The 18,378-nt window shown below is 36.7% G+C and overlaps 1 protein-coding gene across 2 annotated transcripts in view; it reads right to left on the bottom strand.

The window, feature by feature from the left end:
- The window catches only part of LOC145268280 (NADH dehydrogenase [ubiquinone] 1 beta subcomplex subunit 10-like), a 92,253-nt gene that overhangs the window by 28,859 nt on the left and 45,016 nt on the right, over positions 1-18,378 (bottom strand). The window contains exon 4 of one of the 2 annotated variants that reach the window (XM_080123676.1): positions 2,642-2,870. The exons of the other annotated variant lie outside the window; for it this stretch is intronic. Within the exon in view, the coding sequence (XP_079979802.1) occupies positions 2,692-2,870 (179 nt within the window). The 3' untranslated portion in view covers positions 2,642-2,691. Of the gene's footprint in view, positions 1-2,641; positions 2,871-18,378 lie in introns of those variants that run through there. 2 annotated transcript variants of the gene reach the window in all.

The raw sequence follows: 18,378 nt of genomic DNA, 5'->3' as shown, positions 1-18,378 counted from the left end.
AACTTGCTTTCATCACTAAAAAGCACTTTGACCAATATGAAGAGTCATGATCTTCATTGCATCTGACAAAGTCAAAACGGTGTTTTATGTTTTTTACAGAAATCATTGGCTTGCATCTTGCAACATATCCTCACAAATTAAATTCCTTTAATCTGTTTTTGACAGTAGAAAGAGAGCACTTTTTAACAAGATTACACTGTTGTTGGATTTGGGGAGCCGTTTCAAATCTGTTTCTTAGGCTGCAGATCTTGATAGCATTGCCTTCCCTATTAGAAGGAACTCTAATATGACCAGACTTAGGGGCATCGCGAACACTGTCGGTATTTTGGTGCTTTTGCACAGTCTTTTGTACTGTTTTCTAATCACATTTCAATCTGCAGCTGATTTCTCGATTGGATAAACCAGAAAGGTTGAGATTAATAAGCTCCTGACGATCACTAAGAGAAAGTCGTGGCATATGGAGTAAATATTATGTTGTATAACCTGGAACAACAGCAATTACAATTAGAGATAGTTTGTTGCCTGTTGTTGGATATTTTAAACTGATTTAAGGGGCGATAATTTAGGCTGGTTTTAAGCGAATTTGTTGCTGCGGACTTTCTTTTTGCCTCCTCAATTTGAAGTTATTTTTTTAAATTGACGTGAACACTAGAATATTTCAAGTTAAAGTCAAATATGAACAGGTAAAATTATAGAGGAATAAAAGGCGAATCAAATGAGGTATAGGTTGTTTAAACAGTTAAATTAAATTTAGCTTAAATTTGCAGTTTTTGAAAAAATTACAAGTGCAGACTTTTTTTTTTGCTGGCATTGTATGTGTTCCATTTCAGATCAGGAGTGAAGGTCAGTCCTAGAAACTTGTTAAAACATGGTGCTTCCCCAAGACGAGAGGCATTCATTTAAATTGGGGCCAGATGGGGATCAGAGCATCCCATTGCACCATGTGCTCAAGATCAAAAGAGAGAGAATCAGAAAGATCTTGGTCATTGCTGGCCTTTGAAATGTTGCCATAGATCGTGGTGTCATAAATGTTCATGAATGATCTATGAATGTTATTTGGCAGATCGTTGATGAAGATCAAGATGAGATTTGGGCATAGGATGGAACCCTAAGAGATGGCTAATGTTAATACTGTGAGCTTCTGATTTCTACCCATAAATGATTACTCTTATAAGCGTATCAAAGAGGACATTTCCAGCTATTGAATAACGGAAATCTTGTGAAGTAGATTTTTATGCCATACCCTATCAAAAGCCTTGGATATGTTAAAGGCTGTTGCTCTAGAAATTAAGCTCTTGTCGAGAGATTCACTAATCCTGTGTGATATCACAGTTAGCACATCCGCTGTAGATCTAGAAGAATGGAAACCATATTGCCTGTCACTAAGTAGGTTATTTCTACTGAGGTGGTTGACCACTTCTCTATTTATCACATGCAGAACAATGCAAAGGTGTGAACAGATAGACTCAAACTGATGCAACTTAAGATGTAATGGTGGAACCAACTATGCAGTTTTACTTTCATTGCTGATTGGAAAGTCAAACACATGCCTGATGAAGGGAAGATGTCCTGAAATATAGCATCATGGATATGCCACCTGACTGCCTGTTGCAAGTAAGAACATATTACATGTAAAGTATTGAATAAAATATGTATATATATTAGTGTTGGGATGATTAATTGTAATCAGAATTGGGAATAAGAAAAATTGGAAGACTTGGGGGTATCGGAATCGGTATCGGAATCGGAAAAATTGATGCTTATTTTCCAATGCCAAAACGATTCTTTTAATTGTCTTTTTTTATTGGATTTTGTTTAAACCAAAATCTTCCATTGCTGGTAATGATGATAAAATAATAAATAATTATTGATTTTAAATTACCAGTAAAGCTAAAATCGATAGATCATCCACCACAAGTGTATTTTGACATTTAGGAAAATATCTGCATATGTAACATGTGTTTTTAGAAAAATCGTGGGGGAAAATAACAACTTCTATAGTTAAATAATTAGAAATTTATAAAGAATCAGAATCGAAATCGGTAATTGTATCGGAATCAGGAATTTAGCATGGAATCGGTAATCGTATCAGAATTGGGGAAAAAATTGGAATCGTCCCATCACTAATATATATGTATAATTGTACATATACTAGCATTTCAGCCCGGCGTTGCCCGGGTGTTTGGAGGTGTATGTTGAGCAAAAAAAAAAAAAAAAGTGATAGTAGGAAGGCAGGCGTGGAAAAGAACGTGGAAAAAATGTGACATCTTTGCTGTTACGACCACTGTCAAACCGGGAGTGACATAGGTTTAAATTAAGGCAAGACAATCGAAAAAAGGAGATGACTTTCGAAAATATCGGCGAAAAAATCGACCCCTCCCTGTAGAAAAATGCCCAGTTAAGGGTGAAGAAATTAATGGTTTTAGCCAATTTTTCAGTATTTTTCGTCTGAAGGGTCGAGCTTCAAACGATATTGATCTTGTGAAAATCAGTCGCCTCTGTCGAAAGTTTTAGGCAAACATGCAAACATACATACATTTATATATTGATAGCTCAAATTTTCGACCCAAACCGACTAAAAAGCTTGCCCTATCTCTGAATACCCTCTGCTAAAGTAAAATAAATAATGTTCAGGCGATGATGTGGTAAATAGAAGATGTTTATTCAGAGTACTGACGCGTGTGAGTTGTCTCAAAGAGAAGTAATGAATTGTCCGTCTCCCTTCCGCCCCCTGGCGGCTCTCCTCCAATACAAGGGGAGATCATCAGTCTGTCCTTGGGCAGGGTAACTAGGATGGGGCATTAACACTTCCCCACTTTCTTTTCTGGTACTAAGGATGGACTTTTCAGGAGACAGCATCAAAAAGTTATCTGCAGAGAAAAGAAAAAAAGAGGAAATGGTTGAATAAAATTGTATGACTCCACATTTTAAAATTAAACTGATGATTCCTTTGGTTCATATGTGAATGTAAGAATTTTAAAGGAGGGGACTCCCTTTTTGGTTGAACCATCAGCAATTTGTTTATCAGTGGGTATCCAAGATATCTCTGCAATTTCTCCTCTGTCAACCATTTCTCTAAGAATTGCCATTTCAATTCGCAGTTTTTTATCAAGTATTTGTGTGGTAGAATGCACCGCATCATACAAACAGGAATTGTCTGTTTTACATTTTATCTTGATGTTAGTAGCGTTATCTTCCAGTTGTAACAGATCTAATACCAATTTTCTGTAATAAAGGTAGACTTCAGTGAGATCAACCATGGCCAAAGTCTCTGCACCAAGAGTGCTCTTGACTATTCTTTTGATGTATTTAGATTGCCAGGCTATTGGCATATATTGGTTGTTGTTGCCTACCAAAAACATTATGTAGCCACCTTGTGATCCACCATCAGTTAGGTTAGCAAAGGATGCATCGCTGTATGCTATGATTTGCAGCAATTTAGGGTTTCCCAGATTTGGAATGTGAATTTGAGATTTCTCCTTTTTGGCCTTTTTTATGGTTCGATTAATTTGTTTAATACATTTCACATTTTTTTGTTTTAATATGGAATTTAAGGCACTAACATCAAAACTGAGGTCAGGTCTCGTTTGGGTGGCTAGCCAGTTGAGCTGACCTATTAACTGCCTGGCCCCAGTGATCTCAGTTGATGTTAGCTTATCTTCCGGCCTTCTTCCACTCTGCAGTGGAATGTGTCTGAGTTTCTTTGTATATTTATCTTGTCCATCTTGTTTTATTATTGGATTTTTTCATTTCTAATTCAATATATTGAAACTTAGCAACTTCTCCAGATTTTACTTTGAAAAGTTTATGAAGCTCATTAATGACTTTGTTCTCAAAAGTGTTTGACCCAGAAAAGCAGAAACCATCAACATGAGTAGCAATTATGCCTTGTAGCTTATTTTTAAAATGCCAAGTAGGTACCAGTATCGAGATGCATCAGTTAGACCATATACGCATTTGGATAATTTCCAAATGCAACTAGGAGGTATATTGGCTTCTTTTAGTGAAAGAAGGTAAACGGGTCGACCTAACTATTTGCTCTGTAAAAAAGCAGTTTTAATGTCCATGGATTTGCATATCCAACCACTTGCTAACATAACTCCCAAGATTGTCCTGGAACATGTTGGGGAATCATTTCTAACATTGCAGGCATCTTTATCTTGAAAGCCTTTGGCAACAAGTCTGGCCTTAAAGGTTCGTTTGCCATCAGATTCTTTGTTAGTGTAGACCTATCTTGTGCTTATCTTTGGTTGTCCCTGATCTAGCACTTGTGCGTAGACTTTATGTTCAGCCCAACTTTGGAGTTCTCTCTTCTTGGCTTTGTCATATTCATCATTAGAGGAGTCGGTAATTAGATTTACTTTCGGGGCTTGTTCAGTGAGGGTTTGATCATCATTACTGGTTTCCCATTCCAAGACCCCATTCTCAAAATCCAGCCAGAATGGATCACCTTCCTCCATAACAACGTCCATTAAATATTTATTTTTGCCAGTGGCTTTACCAGCTCTACTGATCACATTCAGTTTCTTCCATTCTTGGTCTTCATCATTGGTGAATTTGCATATTATAGTTTGGCCTGGTTTAGGCAGTTGCACAGATTTGATGATCATTTTTGGTAGTGTGTCACATACACTGGCTCCATTCTGTTCAGGATTATCAGCAGTTTCACTTCTGTCAGGCAGTGGCACAGACTTGGTGATGATTTTTGGTGGGGTATCACATATATTAGATCCATTCTGTTCAGGATTATCAGCAGTTTCACTTCTGTCATCTACTGGCATATATCCACTTGTTGTGTCATTATTTTGGTTCTGAGGTTTTATTTGTCCACTGGTGTCATGGTGCTCAGGGGTGTTATGATGTGTGTCAGGATATAAAATTAAGCGAGAGGGATGCACTCTAACATATGTGGCTCCATGTTTTACCAGTACTTGTTTAGGTTCCAAGCCTATGACAGCACCAGGACCAAGCCATCTATCAGATGCATTTATTTTAAAAAGGACAAGGTCACTATTTTTGTATTGATCAGTTATGGTGGTCCTCATCTGATGATGAAGGGCTCGTCTCAATTTCTCAGAGGCTTCACACTCTATGAAACTTTTCCTTGCAGCATTTTGTAATGAGATGCCCATTTCTAATACAGCTGCCCGAGCTTGTCCCATGAGGGACAAAATTCGGCTGGCACCTGACGAGAAGGCAGAATATTTGTAGCTAACTGCCATAGTTGAATTTCTCTTTTCCATGAATCATAAAATTCCAGGTTTAATTTTGGTGGTTCAAATATTCTGGAACTCATTTCGTTTCACTCTGCTACCAGATGTTAAAGTGAAATAAATAATGTACAGGCGATGATGTGGTAAATAGAAGATGTTTATTCAGAGTACCAACGCATACGACTTGTCTCAAAGAGAAGTAATGAACTGTCCATCTCCCTTCCGCCCCCTGGTGACCCTCCTCCAATACAAGGGGAGATCATCAGTCTGTTCTTGGGCGGGGTAACTAGGATGGGACATTAACACCCTCTATGTAAAATTTCAAATGTTAAGACCAGAAATTGTCTGAATAATTTGGTAGAGACCGCAGAGGTAAATTTTTTTAAACTTTGACCCCTATTATGACCTCTTAAAATTTATTGTTTTGGGCTCAAATCAAGTTATTAAGTTAGATACATGTCCAAGGAACCTATATCTAAAATTTCAAGTGTTTATACCCAAAATTGTCGGAGGAGTTTGGTAGAGTTCTCAAAGGTCAAATCGTTGATCTTTGACCCCATAACAGTCAAATTTCTGGCCGAAAATGGATTACAAAGATTTTCCCAAATCTCAGTATCCTGTATATTAAATTTCGAGTCTGTAGACTGAAAATTGACAGAGTTATTGCGTAGGGAAAAGTACACAGACACACACACGTTCACTTTTATAGATATACTAGCATTGGTGCCCGGCGTTGCCCGGGTGTTTGGAGGTGTATGTTGAGCAAAAAAAAAAAAAAAAAAAAAAAGGTCAATTGTTTTAAATTTGGCCCCTATTATGACCCCTTAATATTTATTGTTTTGGGCTCAAATCAAGTTATTAAGTTAGATCCATGTCCAAGGAACCTATATCTAAAATTTCTAGTGTTTAGACCCCAAATTGTCGGAGGAGTTTGGTAGAGTTCTCAGAGGTCAAATCGTTGAACTTTGACCCCTTAACAGCCAAATTTCTGGCTGAAAACCGATCACATCGATTTTCCCAAATCTCTGTACCCTGTATATCAAATTTCGAGTCTGTAGACTAAAAATTAACAGAGTTATTGCGAAGGAAAATGTACACACACACACAGACACGTTCACTTTTATAGATATACTAGCATGGATGCCCGGCGTGACCCGGGTGTTCGGAGGTGTATGCTGAGCAAAAAAAAAAAAAGCGGTCAATTTTTTTAAATTTTGACCCTTATTATGACCCCTTAACCTTTATTGTTTTGGGCTCAAATCAAGTTATTAAGTTAGATCCATGTCCAAGGAACCTATATCTAAAGTTTCAAGTGTTTAGACCTACAATTGGCGGAGAAGTTTGGTAGAGTTTTCAAAGATCAAATCTTTGAACTTTGACCCCATAACTGCGAAATTTCTGCCCGAAAACGGATTACAAAGATTTTCCCATTTCTTAGTACCCTGCATATCAAATTTCGAGTCTGTAGACTAAAAATTAACAGAATTATTGCGTAGAGAAATGTACACAGACACACACACAGACACTTTCACTTTTATAGATATACTAGCATTTCAGCCCGGCGTTGCCCGAGTGTTTGGATGTGTATGTTGAGCAAAAAAAAAAAATGTGGTAGTAGGAAGGCAGGCTCGAACCCGTACCGCAAAGGAGGAAAAGAACTTGGTAAAACCTAACGTTTATGCTGTTACGACCACCGCCAAATCGGAAGCGACATTTTTTAAAACTAAGGCTAGACAATCTAAAGGAGAAGATAACTTTCAAAAATATCGGTGAAAAAAGTGACCCTTCCCCCCCCCCCGTAGAAAAGTGCCTAGTTGAAGGGGAAGATATTAATGTTTTTAGCCAATTTTTCGATATTTGTCGTATGAAAGGCCGAACTTTAAAACGATACTGATCTTGATAAAATCCGTCGCCTCTATTGAAAGTTTAAGGCAGACATGCAAACAGATATACATACATACATTTATATATTGGTAACTAAAGATTTTCGACCCAAACTGATGAAAAAGCTTACTCTATCTCTGAATACTCTTTATGTAAAATTTCAAATATTTAGACCAGAAATTGTCTGAGTAATTTGGAAGAGACCGCAGAGATCAATTTTTTTAAAACTTTGACCCCTATTATGACCTCTTAAAATTTATTGTTTTGGGCTCAAATCAAGTTATCCATGTCCAAGGCACCTATATCTAAAATTTCAAGGGCGTAGACCCAAAATTGTCGGAGGAGTTTGGTAGAGTTCTCGAAGGTCAAATCGTTGAACTTTGACCCCTTAATCACAAAATTTCTGGCCAAAAACCCGATCACATCAATTTTCCCAAATCTCACTCCCCTGTATATCAAATTTCGAGTCTGTAGACTAAAAATTGACAGAGTTATTGCATAGGGAAATGTACACATACACACAGATACACACACAGACACGTTCACTTTTATAGATATACTAGCATTTCGCCCCGGCGTTGCCTGGGTGTTTGGAGGTGTATGCTGAGCAAAAAGAAAACAAAAAAAAACGGTCAATTTTTTTTAACTTTAACCTCTATTATGACCCCTTAAAATTTATTGTTTTGGGCTTAAATCAGGTTATTAAGTTCGATCCATGTCCAAGAAACCTATATCTAAAATTTCTAGTGTTTAGACCCAAAATTGTCGGAGGAGTTTGGTAGAGTTCTCAGAGGTCAAATCGTTGAAATTTGACCCCTTAACAGCCAAATTTCTGGTTGAAAACCGAACACATCGATTTTCCCAAATATCAGTACCCTGTATATCAAATTTCGAATCTATAGACTAAAAATTAACAGAGTTATTGCGTAAGGAAATGTACGCAGACACACAGACACGTTCACTTTTATAGATATACTAGCAGGGGTGCCCGGCGTTGCTCGGGTGTTTGGAGGTGTATGCTGTGCAAAAAATGCAAAAAAAAACAAAAAAAATGGTTAATTTTTTAAAACTTTGACCCCTATTATGACCCCTTAAAATTTATAGTTTCGGGCTCAAATCACTTTATTAAGTTAGATCCAGGTTCAAGGAACCTATATCTAAAACTTCAAGTGTCTAGACCCAAAATTGTCGGAGGAGTTTGGTAGAGTTCTTAAAGGTCACATCGTTGAAATTTGACCCCTTAACAGCCAAATTTCTGGCTGACACCCGTCACATCGATTTTCCCAAATCTCAGTACCCGGTATTTCAAATTTCGAGTCTATAGACTAAAAATTGACAGAGTTATTGCGTAGGGAAATGTACACAGACAGACAGACAGACACACAAACACACAGACAGACACGTTCACTTTTATATAGATATAGATAGATAGACCAATAGATCAAACAAAAATATATACATATACATAAATATATATGGAAACCATTTTTTGTTTACTGTAAAGATTTTACGCAAATATTATGCAAGTATAAATCATGTAGAATATCTGCATGAATATAATTACACGTAATAGTTAACTCTAGATGACCATCTCATAAGAAAACCGAAAAAACTAATAGGAAATTAATGAAAATGAATGTTTAAGAGAATATGCAAATTAGATAGATCTTTTGCTAGTGAATGCATTTCCACAATCCGTATATAAGAAAATTGTATTTTATTTTTAAATAAATAGAAAGGAGGGTTTTTAATGTGAATATCAATATGCACAAAAGAAACACGAATTTATAGGAGTATAGATAGATAGAAGATAGATAGATACATAGATAGGTATATACACACACACATTAAGTCAATGAAAGTGAAACTGCCTTGCTAGTTCCACCATTATATTTTATGTTGCATTAGTTTGAGTCTTTACTGTTACATTTCTGCTTTGTTCGTCCTTCTATAAACCTAAATTTCTTTTACATACATAAACATGCGTTAAAAAAAACTCAAGTAGGATTTGAAGGAACTTTTTGATACAACGTCAGAAACATAGTATTACATATATGGCACAATCACATTGACACACCAGTTCTCGTTAGATCACCAAAGTTAAGCAACATTGAACCTGGTCAGTACCAGATGGGTGACCATTTGAGAAATAACAGACACTGTATGTATGAGGTCGTTAACATCTCCCTCCAAGAGCTGCAAAAACTAATGTTGTCATCTCCCCTAGTGGGGATATACATGCCACTGGGGACTGCTTGTGAATTTCATACTCCCACGGAACTTCCTTCGTCAGAAGGGATTGAAAGATGAAGAACCTTATGAAAGGGTTGAGTAAGAAAGGCAGGATAGGCCAAATTGAAATTACGAGTGGGGACTGTTGACAACCACATTGTAATCTGCAGGGTAGCAGTCCTGTAACAATGTGTTCCGCAGACATATGCAAAGACACTCTGTTCATGGAAATTTTGCAAAGACACTCTGTTTATGGAAATTTTGCCTGAAGCTAGGCAGACAGAGAAAGAAAGAAAAGTTGGGTTTTTTTTTTTCTATTGTGGTAGTAAAGTGAGTAAAAAGGGTCTCCAATCTAAAAGGTCCCCCATTGTCAACTAGAGTTCTTGCTGTGAATGTTTTAAAGGGAGGAATCAGAGATTGAAGTTCAGTTAAGCATTTTCTATGGAAATTCTGGTAGAGCAGATGTTGTATTAGCTGTGTGCATAAGAATGACAACACCTTGGTTTATAAAAATATAAATCAGCTTTATTGTGGATTTTGGTGAGTCCAACCAGGAGAGAGGATGACGATAAGAGGAAGGCGTCCATGCAGGAATTTGCTGAACTCTCTCTCCACCTCTTCCCATCAAAACAAAAACTAAACTCCAGCTTCATTCGGTCGATGGTTATGCAATCGTCTGTGACCATTGACATCTGATCTCTCTTTCTTCTGACTCTCGATTTTGAGACCTATGACGGTCCTTCTTATCGTTTTTAAATGCCCTTTCAAAATTTTCTATTATTATTTTTTTTTTGTCTTGAGTTTGCTGGCCACCACTGCATTAAATATCGTTTTTCAAAATGGCTTTCCAAATTTCCGATTATTATTTTTTTTAGGACATCCGATTGTCATCCTGGACTCTTAGGGTTTTCTGTACACATGATCTTGATTATTTAACATAGAGAGATACTAGAAACATCTCTTCTGTAAGAAGGAGACTGTAAGGATAAGGATGTTACTCCTCTCTCTTACTCTAGATTATGGAATCAACTTTGAATTTTGTCAAGGCAAGAAAGACTAATCTTAGCAGCATCACCCTACATGAAAATTCTTCCTTAAAACTCCTCGGCTTAACATTCATGGGCAATATGAACTGGAACAAATACATAGAGGACATTGCAAAGGCCGCTGTAAAGAAGGTGGGGGTCCCTATATCGAGCTAGAAGACTACTCCCACCAGAAAGTATCCTGTACGTTTACAAGGTCACCATTCGCTCAGGTATGAAGTATTGTTGCCACATCTGGGCTGGTGCATCTACCACTAGTCTCTCCCTCTTGGATAGGGTCCAAAAAAAAGGGTCTCCAATCTAAAAGGTCCCACATTGTCAACTAAGCTCCAACCCCTCCCATCACAGCAATGTTGCAACTACCTCTGTGCCTGTTTTACAAATATTTTAATGGAATGTGCTCTGATGAACTTGCTGCACTTGTGCCCCCCCCGTCATACATATCGTCGGCAAATCTGCTTAGCAACAAAATCTTCTCTGTTGAAGTCCCTAAATGCCAGAAAGCTTTCTACTCTAATAGTTTCTTCCTTTGAACAGCTACTTTGGAATTCCCTTCCTACTACCTGCTTCCCTGACTGTACTGGTATGCAGAAGTTTAAATGTAATGTAAAGCAACATCTTGTTAATCTTTCTTAGGCATGGTCCCAAATAGTAGCACCTTATGTTCAAGTGGCGATATATCTTGTTTGGGATGAACGTGAGTAAAAAAAAAATGCGACAACAACTTAAGAAGAATAAAAATAGAACATAGATTTACTTTCAGCAGCCTCATAACTCTTGCTTCTCTTTTTTTGTCCTTTAGTCCTCACATTTCATGAACGATGTTTCTGACACAGGAGGAAGAATTGTTTTCTGGGTTGGAATCTACGCATCTCACACTTTCATCATTGGCTGGTTTTTAAATTTGAAGTAGTACTTTTTTATTTATTTCATTTATTTATCTATTTAGTCTGTGCTCCTTTACATCAAGTGGCTTTATGCCTGGTCTTGAGTGATTTCTATAATAATAATAATAATAATAATAATAATAAAAACAAGCCGCGCATGTGTGGTCTCCCTCTGGGGCTGCATGTGAGATGACGCCACAAAAAATAGTGAAGAAATGATGAATGTGAGAAGTGTGAAGGGCCAACATTGAGTTAGTGGTAAGGTAAGTGTATATGTTCAGTTTCCTTCATAACGGAGGATTAGAAGGGGCATAAACGAGTATGAATAGACATCACCCATGGATCAAAAGTTATGGGGAAAAACGTGTCATGTTTTCCCATTTTGGAGTATTTTTTACCACTTTTGAGCCCCTGAGGACGCAATGGGAATTTTCACAAAAATTTCTTTTTTTACTGTGCACATCTATTTAATGAAATACAATTTGGCGCAAAATTTCAGGAAAAACTAATGGACGGTTATCTAGCAATCGACTAACGGACGGCCGCACACACGCACAGACGCCACTGAAAACATAGGTCCCTCTTCGATAAATCGGGGGACCAAAAATACCCCCCATTTAGGATGTATCTGACTCTTATATAGAGAAAAGATTCCATAAAAGCTCAGGTACTTTTTGGTTTGACTATTTTTCTTTACTCTTTCTCACCACATATTGCCACTTGAAACATAAGGGGCTACTATTTGGGATTGTGTCCAGCAGGCAACTGTGGGGAATTGAGCAGCAAAAATATCTGTTCACATAATATTTAAACTTCTGCAGGTTATTACAGTCGAGGAAGCAGAAAACAGAGAGGGAATTCCAAAGTCTAGCAGCTTAAGAGAAGAAATTGTTAGAGTTTAAGACTTTCCAGCATCTAGGGACCTCAACTTGAAGGGGTGGGATTTTGCTGTTTGTCGGGTTAGTCGGGTGTGTGCACATCGAGGTGGACACAAATGCTATGAGTTGATCAGAGCGCATTCCTTTTTTTCAGTTACTTTAGCAACAGATTGGATATAAGTCTTCCATCTTAAATTTAGAATGACAGTCTTTTTTTATCTTTTATTTATTTTTTTTTTTTACTTCTTTTTTTTTTTTTAACTAGATCAATGTTCAATACTTGTAACCTTACGGCAAATACTAGTACTATGAAAATAAATAGTGAATCTCCTTTCAATAGTTTTTCAAAATAAATAAATAAACAAGTCTTGTGTATTATATATTCTTTTTTATTTTTTTTTTTTTTTCTTCAGGGCCCGTGGCGCTGTGGATAAAGGCGTTAAAACACTATGGTTTCAGGTGAACATTGTCTGAATATAGCGGTTTCAATCCTACCAAAAGCAGGCCAAAGGATTAATTGGCCAAAACCAAAACGTGGTGAGACAACAACAACAACTATGGAAGGCAGTAATTACTGAGGATACAGTTAAGAGGCTCAACATTCCTAGTCTGTCACGGTTAACAACTTGAAGAATGTCATAGGAATAGTACACCAAAACGTGGTGAGACAACAACAACTATGAAGATGAGGATAGCAGTCTCAAAAAAAAAAAAAAAAATCAAATGAATAAATCTTCTGTAAATTTACATTTTTTGTTTATTTAAGCTAAAACTGTTAACCTTGAACTCTTTCTTACTGCGAATATAATTCATTAGCCTCAATCTCAAAATGTCATTCCTGTTTTCGTTTTATGGGCACACAATTTTTTTTTCTTTTCTTTTTTTGAGATAATAATTTAACCAGTAACCTTGAAGAGCCAGATGTTTATACAAATACAAGTGAGAAGGTAATATAATACGTCCATAAAATGGTAGTTACTTTAAGTTTTTTTTTTCTTTTTTTTTTTTTTTTTTGAGAGAGATCCTGGGAGGATATATGTAACAAGTAATAATATTGACTTAAATCTTATTAAACAGTCATTATTATTTTCCTTCTAATATTTCTCCCATCTTAATAACCTCTGTCAAAGAGGTTATGTATTTAGTTGAATTTTATATCACTATGTTTGCATAAAGCCTAGCGTCCACTGAATTTCTGAAATGAGGGTTAGTTATTCGTATTATTTGGATTCTTCAGACTACTGTTGTCATCTTGAGTGTAATTTTCACAACGTTTCAGTTAGTTACACTCTTCTGGAGGTTGAAGGTTCAATATTCGGTGCAGGCGATACTCAGAAAGTACAATTGCAAATTACTTAGGACTTCTTTCCAGTCTCGGCTGAGAGAACAAGAACATGCAACCCTCATGGATTAGATAAAGGTTTCTGCTTGAAATTTTGTGCAGATTCCTGAGTTTGACAAGATACACATGAAGAAGGTCGGAGGTTACATCGACTGAAACGTTGTAAGACTGATACTCAAAATGAGAACAGTAGTACAAATAATCCCAAATTATACGCCTAGTGTCCATATCATCACTTGCTAAATTGTCATAAAACTTGATCAAAAAATATCGATCATAGTCTGATTTAGAACTGATTCAATTTTGGAATATATGGATCAAAGGTCAAGATCACAGAAACATTAAAAGTCAAAATGGGGAGGTGGGCGATAACTTTGTTTCTGTCTATCATAGAGACTCACTACTTGGCCCATATTGTAGGTAATGAATCTCTGCATTTTATATGACATTGACATTTGAAAAAGTCAATCAAGTTTGACATTTTGATGGAATTTCGACTTCTGTTTTAAGACAGAGTCATGCAGCCTCACAACCAACCTATGCTCTTGTTTTACTTGATTTTAGCTATATTAGTCATCATCATCATCATCATCATCATCATCATCATCATCGTCATCATCATCGTCATCGTCATCGTCATCGTCAACGTCATCAACATCTATTAACAACAAAATTAATCATCATCATCATCATCATCATCATTAATCAACAACAACAACAGCAACAATCATCATCATCATCATCATCATCATCATCATCATCATCAATAACCATTAACAGCAACAATCATTAACCACCATCATCAGCAGCATAAACCATTTAAAACAGCAAGGGCAACAATCATCTTCATTATAATTATCACATTCTGTTTAAGAAACTGACTTCCAAAACCTATCTCTGACCAAGTCTTTATTTATCTCTCTTTCACTTTGGGTCCATTTTTTTTTATCGTTTCTTTTCATGTTTTTCTTGGCCTTTCCCCGTGAATTGAACCTTCCACAACAACTGTTCTACATCTGCTAACCGAAGAACTCTCACCCATTTATTCAACGTGGTCATGCCATCGAAGAAAAAATATCATAATTAGATTGTAACCGAAGTGTAAGTTGTTAATGAATTTAATATTTTTTTCATTTTGACTAAAAAAATTTTTTTTTCTAATTGTTTCAGTTACACTTAGAGGGATTGGAAGCACTGCACATTCCCCTCACCCCACCCTCACCCTTGTTAACGACTCAGCATTGTTAATTAACACATCATAATTCCACTGACCAATCATATTTCATCATAGCATTTTAAAGCAGCAGCAGTAGTCAGTGAGGATGTGAAACGTTACCCATGTTTACACACAGGACCCACATGTTGAATGCAGGCTATGTCGTAAGGAACATAGAACAAGTAATAACTCGACTCCTTTTTTTTTTGTAACAATATTTGTTTCTTCATTCTCCTGCCATGTGTGACTTCTCGTTACGTCTGTGATGTCACCTACGTCTCTAGCATGATCATCTTTCTTCTCTCTTACCTTTATCCTCTTGAACGTCCTCCCCATTTCTAATGTGAGATACAGCATAATCATGTTGACACACCGGTTCCCATCAGATCACTGAAGTTAAGCAACGTTGAGCTTCGTTATTACTAAAATGGATGACCAATTTGGGAATTCCAGGTGTTGTATGTAAAAACGTCGTCATCTCCCCGAACGAGGATATACATGCGACTGAGGACTGCTTGTGAATTTCATACTCCCATGAAACTTCCTCCTTTGAAGGAAGCCAGTTAAACCCGAATAGGGTTAGTGCTAACTGACACATTTCTAGCGTGATCTCGAATGTGCTCCCAGACGTGCTCCTCTATCTGTCACACATATTCTTTTTTATAGTCTTTTCCATTCTCCTTATGGTGATGTCATTTCCCATTTTGCACGCATTTTCATATGCACGTCTGCAGAAATGGGTGCGTCTTTTTTTTCCATTTGAAGCATTCTGGGCCTTGTATCCCATTAATGTTATTGCTCCCAGGTCCACTCTGACCCGGAGAGGTAGTACTTGTTAGGGTTTCAATTATGGGTTAAATAGAAACCGACTTGAAAAAAAAAAATATATATATATACTCTATTAAGAAATTTTTCTTCAAAATAACTGGATTTGGCATTAAATAAGCTGAAAAGGATTGATTTGCTGTGAAACAAAAACAACCGACCAACCCATTATTGCCATATGGCAAGACTTATCCACCAGAAAGAGTCTCTGTTGGACGGAAGGGTGATACACTGCGACAACCACAGTCAACAATAACAGCAGCAGAGGGGTGATGGTGGCTCAGAGGTTAACAATATGGACTGACAACCTGGGCATGCCAAGTTCGAATCTAGTTCGTTCTACAAAAACACTGAAACGCTTTCACTTAGCGATGTTGGCAACCTTCACATCGTCCTTCTCGTAAGTATCTGATATCCTATCTATCGCTAACAACAGCCCTCCTGCCTGTTATCATCCTCATAGCAATAACAGTAGTTCTTTCGCTTCATACAATCAACAGCATCTTTGCCGGTCAATAACGACCGAAACAAAGGTAGTAAGAATGGCACAAAAAAATCAAGAATTCTCAATGAAATATCAGAGGAACATTTTCAGCTGAATCATCGTCGTCGTCGTTGTCAATAGCAACCCATCTTTTTCTGTTGATTCATCAATTCATGAACTCTTTCCTAAAAGAAATAAATATGTCTCCATATTTTATTGCACACACAAATTTGCTTTTTGTTAGGGTTAATTTAATTGGTGGTACCATTCTACCGCTCCAGTAGATATCTCACTGCTGATGCAATTCTCTGTCTGTATAAGAGGCAAGTACGTCCAAGGGTGAAGTACTGTTGCCATATCTGGAACTGCTGGAAGCACCTCATCCTGCCTTGACAGAGTTCAAAATAGACTCCATAGCCTAGTAGGGGATGCCGTTTTCTCTTCCCTGCAACCTCTTTCTCACAGAAGAGATGTTGCAAGCCTGTCTTTGCTTTATCGTTATTTTCATAGCAAGTGCTCGTCTGAGCTTCAATCCCCCCTTGCCAAACTTTCATGAAAAATACTTGTCTAGTTGAAACCATTGTCAATAATTTCCTCCATGCCTGTGCTTAAACCTAAATGTATATTCAATGAACAAAGTTTCTTTCTTAGAACTGCACGCCTGTGGAACTCTCTTCTGTTTCCCTGCTTTCCAACTGACTACAATATGGTCGTCTTCAAGTCCAATGTAAACAAGTTCTTGATGAGCCGTTCCCCTTAAGTAATCCAATTTAGCAAATTTTCACTATTAAAAATTACTACGATACACTCATTAACCCTTCTCCTCAAGTGGCCCCTGGGCCTTGATAAGTGGTGACTCCTTTGTAAAAAAAATTTTTTTAAATTACTCGTCTGTTTTGTTTTATTTATTTTTGTTTTTAGTTGGAGGTCATAGTGTTATGGTACACTAGACCATTCAGCCATCATCCAATAAATTCATCTTTCCTTGCTACAAAAGTAATGTTATTTTGAATCTTATTATTGGATGAAGAATTGTCAGTCATTATTACTTTTTTCATTAACAGTTGGAAGTTTTTAAAAAATCCTTTCAGAGTTCCCAAAAAGCAGCGGTTATAGAAAGTGCATAAAAGCAGAAACAGAAAACAGGACAGCAGCAGCAGTAAACAGAAATAGTTTATGCAACAGCGACTGCTGCTGCTACTAATGGTCAACTTTCTCTTCCCTTGTGGACGCCACGATGACAAGCAGAACTTTTCTTGTCTTTTCACAGTAGTTGCCATATTTGGTTTATTAATCTGAGCTCTATAGATAAATTTGGACTTTTTATTTGCATGTTATATGTTTGCCATTTTATTTTGATAATGTTTTCTCTCTACAACATTTTGGCAACCTGAACGTGGAAGAAATAATCCAAAGTCTAAAAATCAGATAAAAGGAAAACTCGAGAAGATGACACCAATTTTTTTTTTTTTTTTTTTTTTTTGCAAAAGCATGGAGTAACAATTTTTTTTTTTTGATAAATAATAAACAAGAACACAAGCAGTCGCTGAATTATTCAGAAATGCTTTTGCAGACACAAAATCTACAGAATAATTTTATCAAAAAAAATAAAATAAAATGAATCTAGGCAGTATTTATACACTGCCCACACATCTTTCTTTCACCTCCAGTTTACCTTGGCAATACATGTACTTCCATATGATGATGTAGCGGTCTCTCAATCACTGATTCACCCACATGGTCACCAATATAAAAGACATGACACAGAAGCTCAATCCCGTTCTTCTTTCTCTCCCTTTTCAGCTCCTCCACTCAGAGTAGTTCTATAGGCAACAAAATGCCACCCCTTCACTGTTGAGATTCCTTGATTCTAGAAAGCTTTTTATTCTTCAAGGCGAGATCCTTGTCGCACATAGAAAAATTTGCCTTTCATTATATTCGTGTATCAAGGAGCACTACATGTGTGCATATTTGGTGTATTCTTATTTCATGCAGATAAATTCAACTATATTTTATAAGCAAGGTTTTAGGTTGTTTTTTGGGGTTTTTTTTTTATTAATCACCATAGAACCGATAACTCTTAGAAGAAGACTTTAAAATAAAAGCAGACACTTAATACATCATTTTGTGCCTATTTTTCTGAATCAAGTTAAAGCCTAACATTTTGATTGCAAAATATGGGGATGTGTACATGATACTACGAACTGCTGAAAGAGCCAAGACTCCACGTATTCAGTGGAATCAACATGATTAATCAAAATAGATATGCACAAAAGAACAAATAATTAAAAAAAAGAAATAGAACCAAAACATAATCTAGCTATATATTTGAAAAACCTGTTTCAGTCACAGCTATAAAAAGTTAGACCCC

The sequence above is a fragment of the Euprymna scolopes genome, chromosome 43, assembly GCF_053919585.1.
Source record: "Euprymna scolopes isolate OS-2025 chromosome 43, ASM5391958v1, whole genome shotgun sequence".
Taxonomy (NCBI): domain Eukaryota; kingdom Metazoa; phylum Mollusca; class Cephalopoda; order Sepiida; family Sepiolidae; genus Euprymna; species Euprymna scolopes.
Note: the sequence above shows the minus strand (reverse complement) of the source record. Positions and strands in the feature narration are given on the sequence as shown.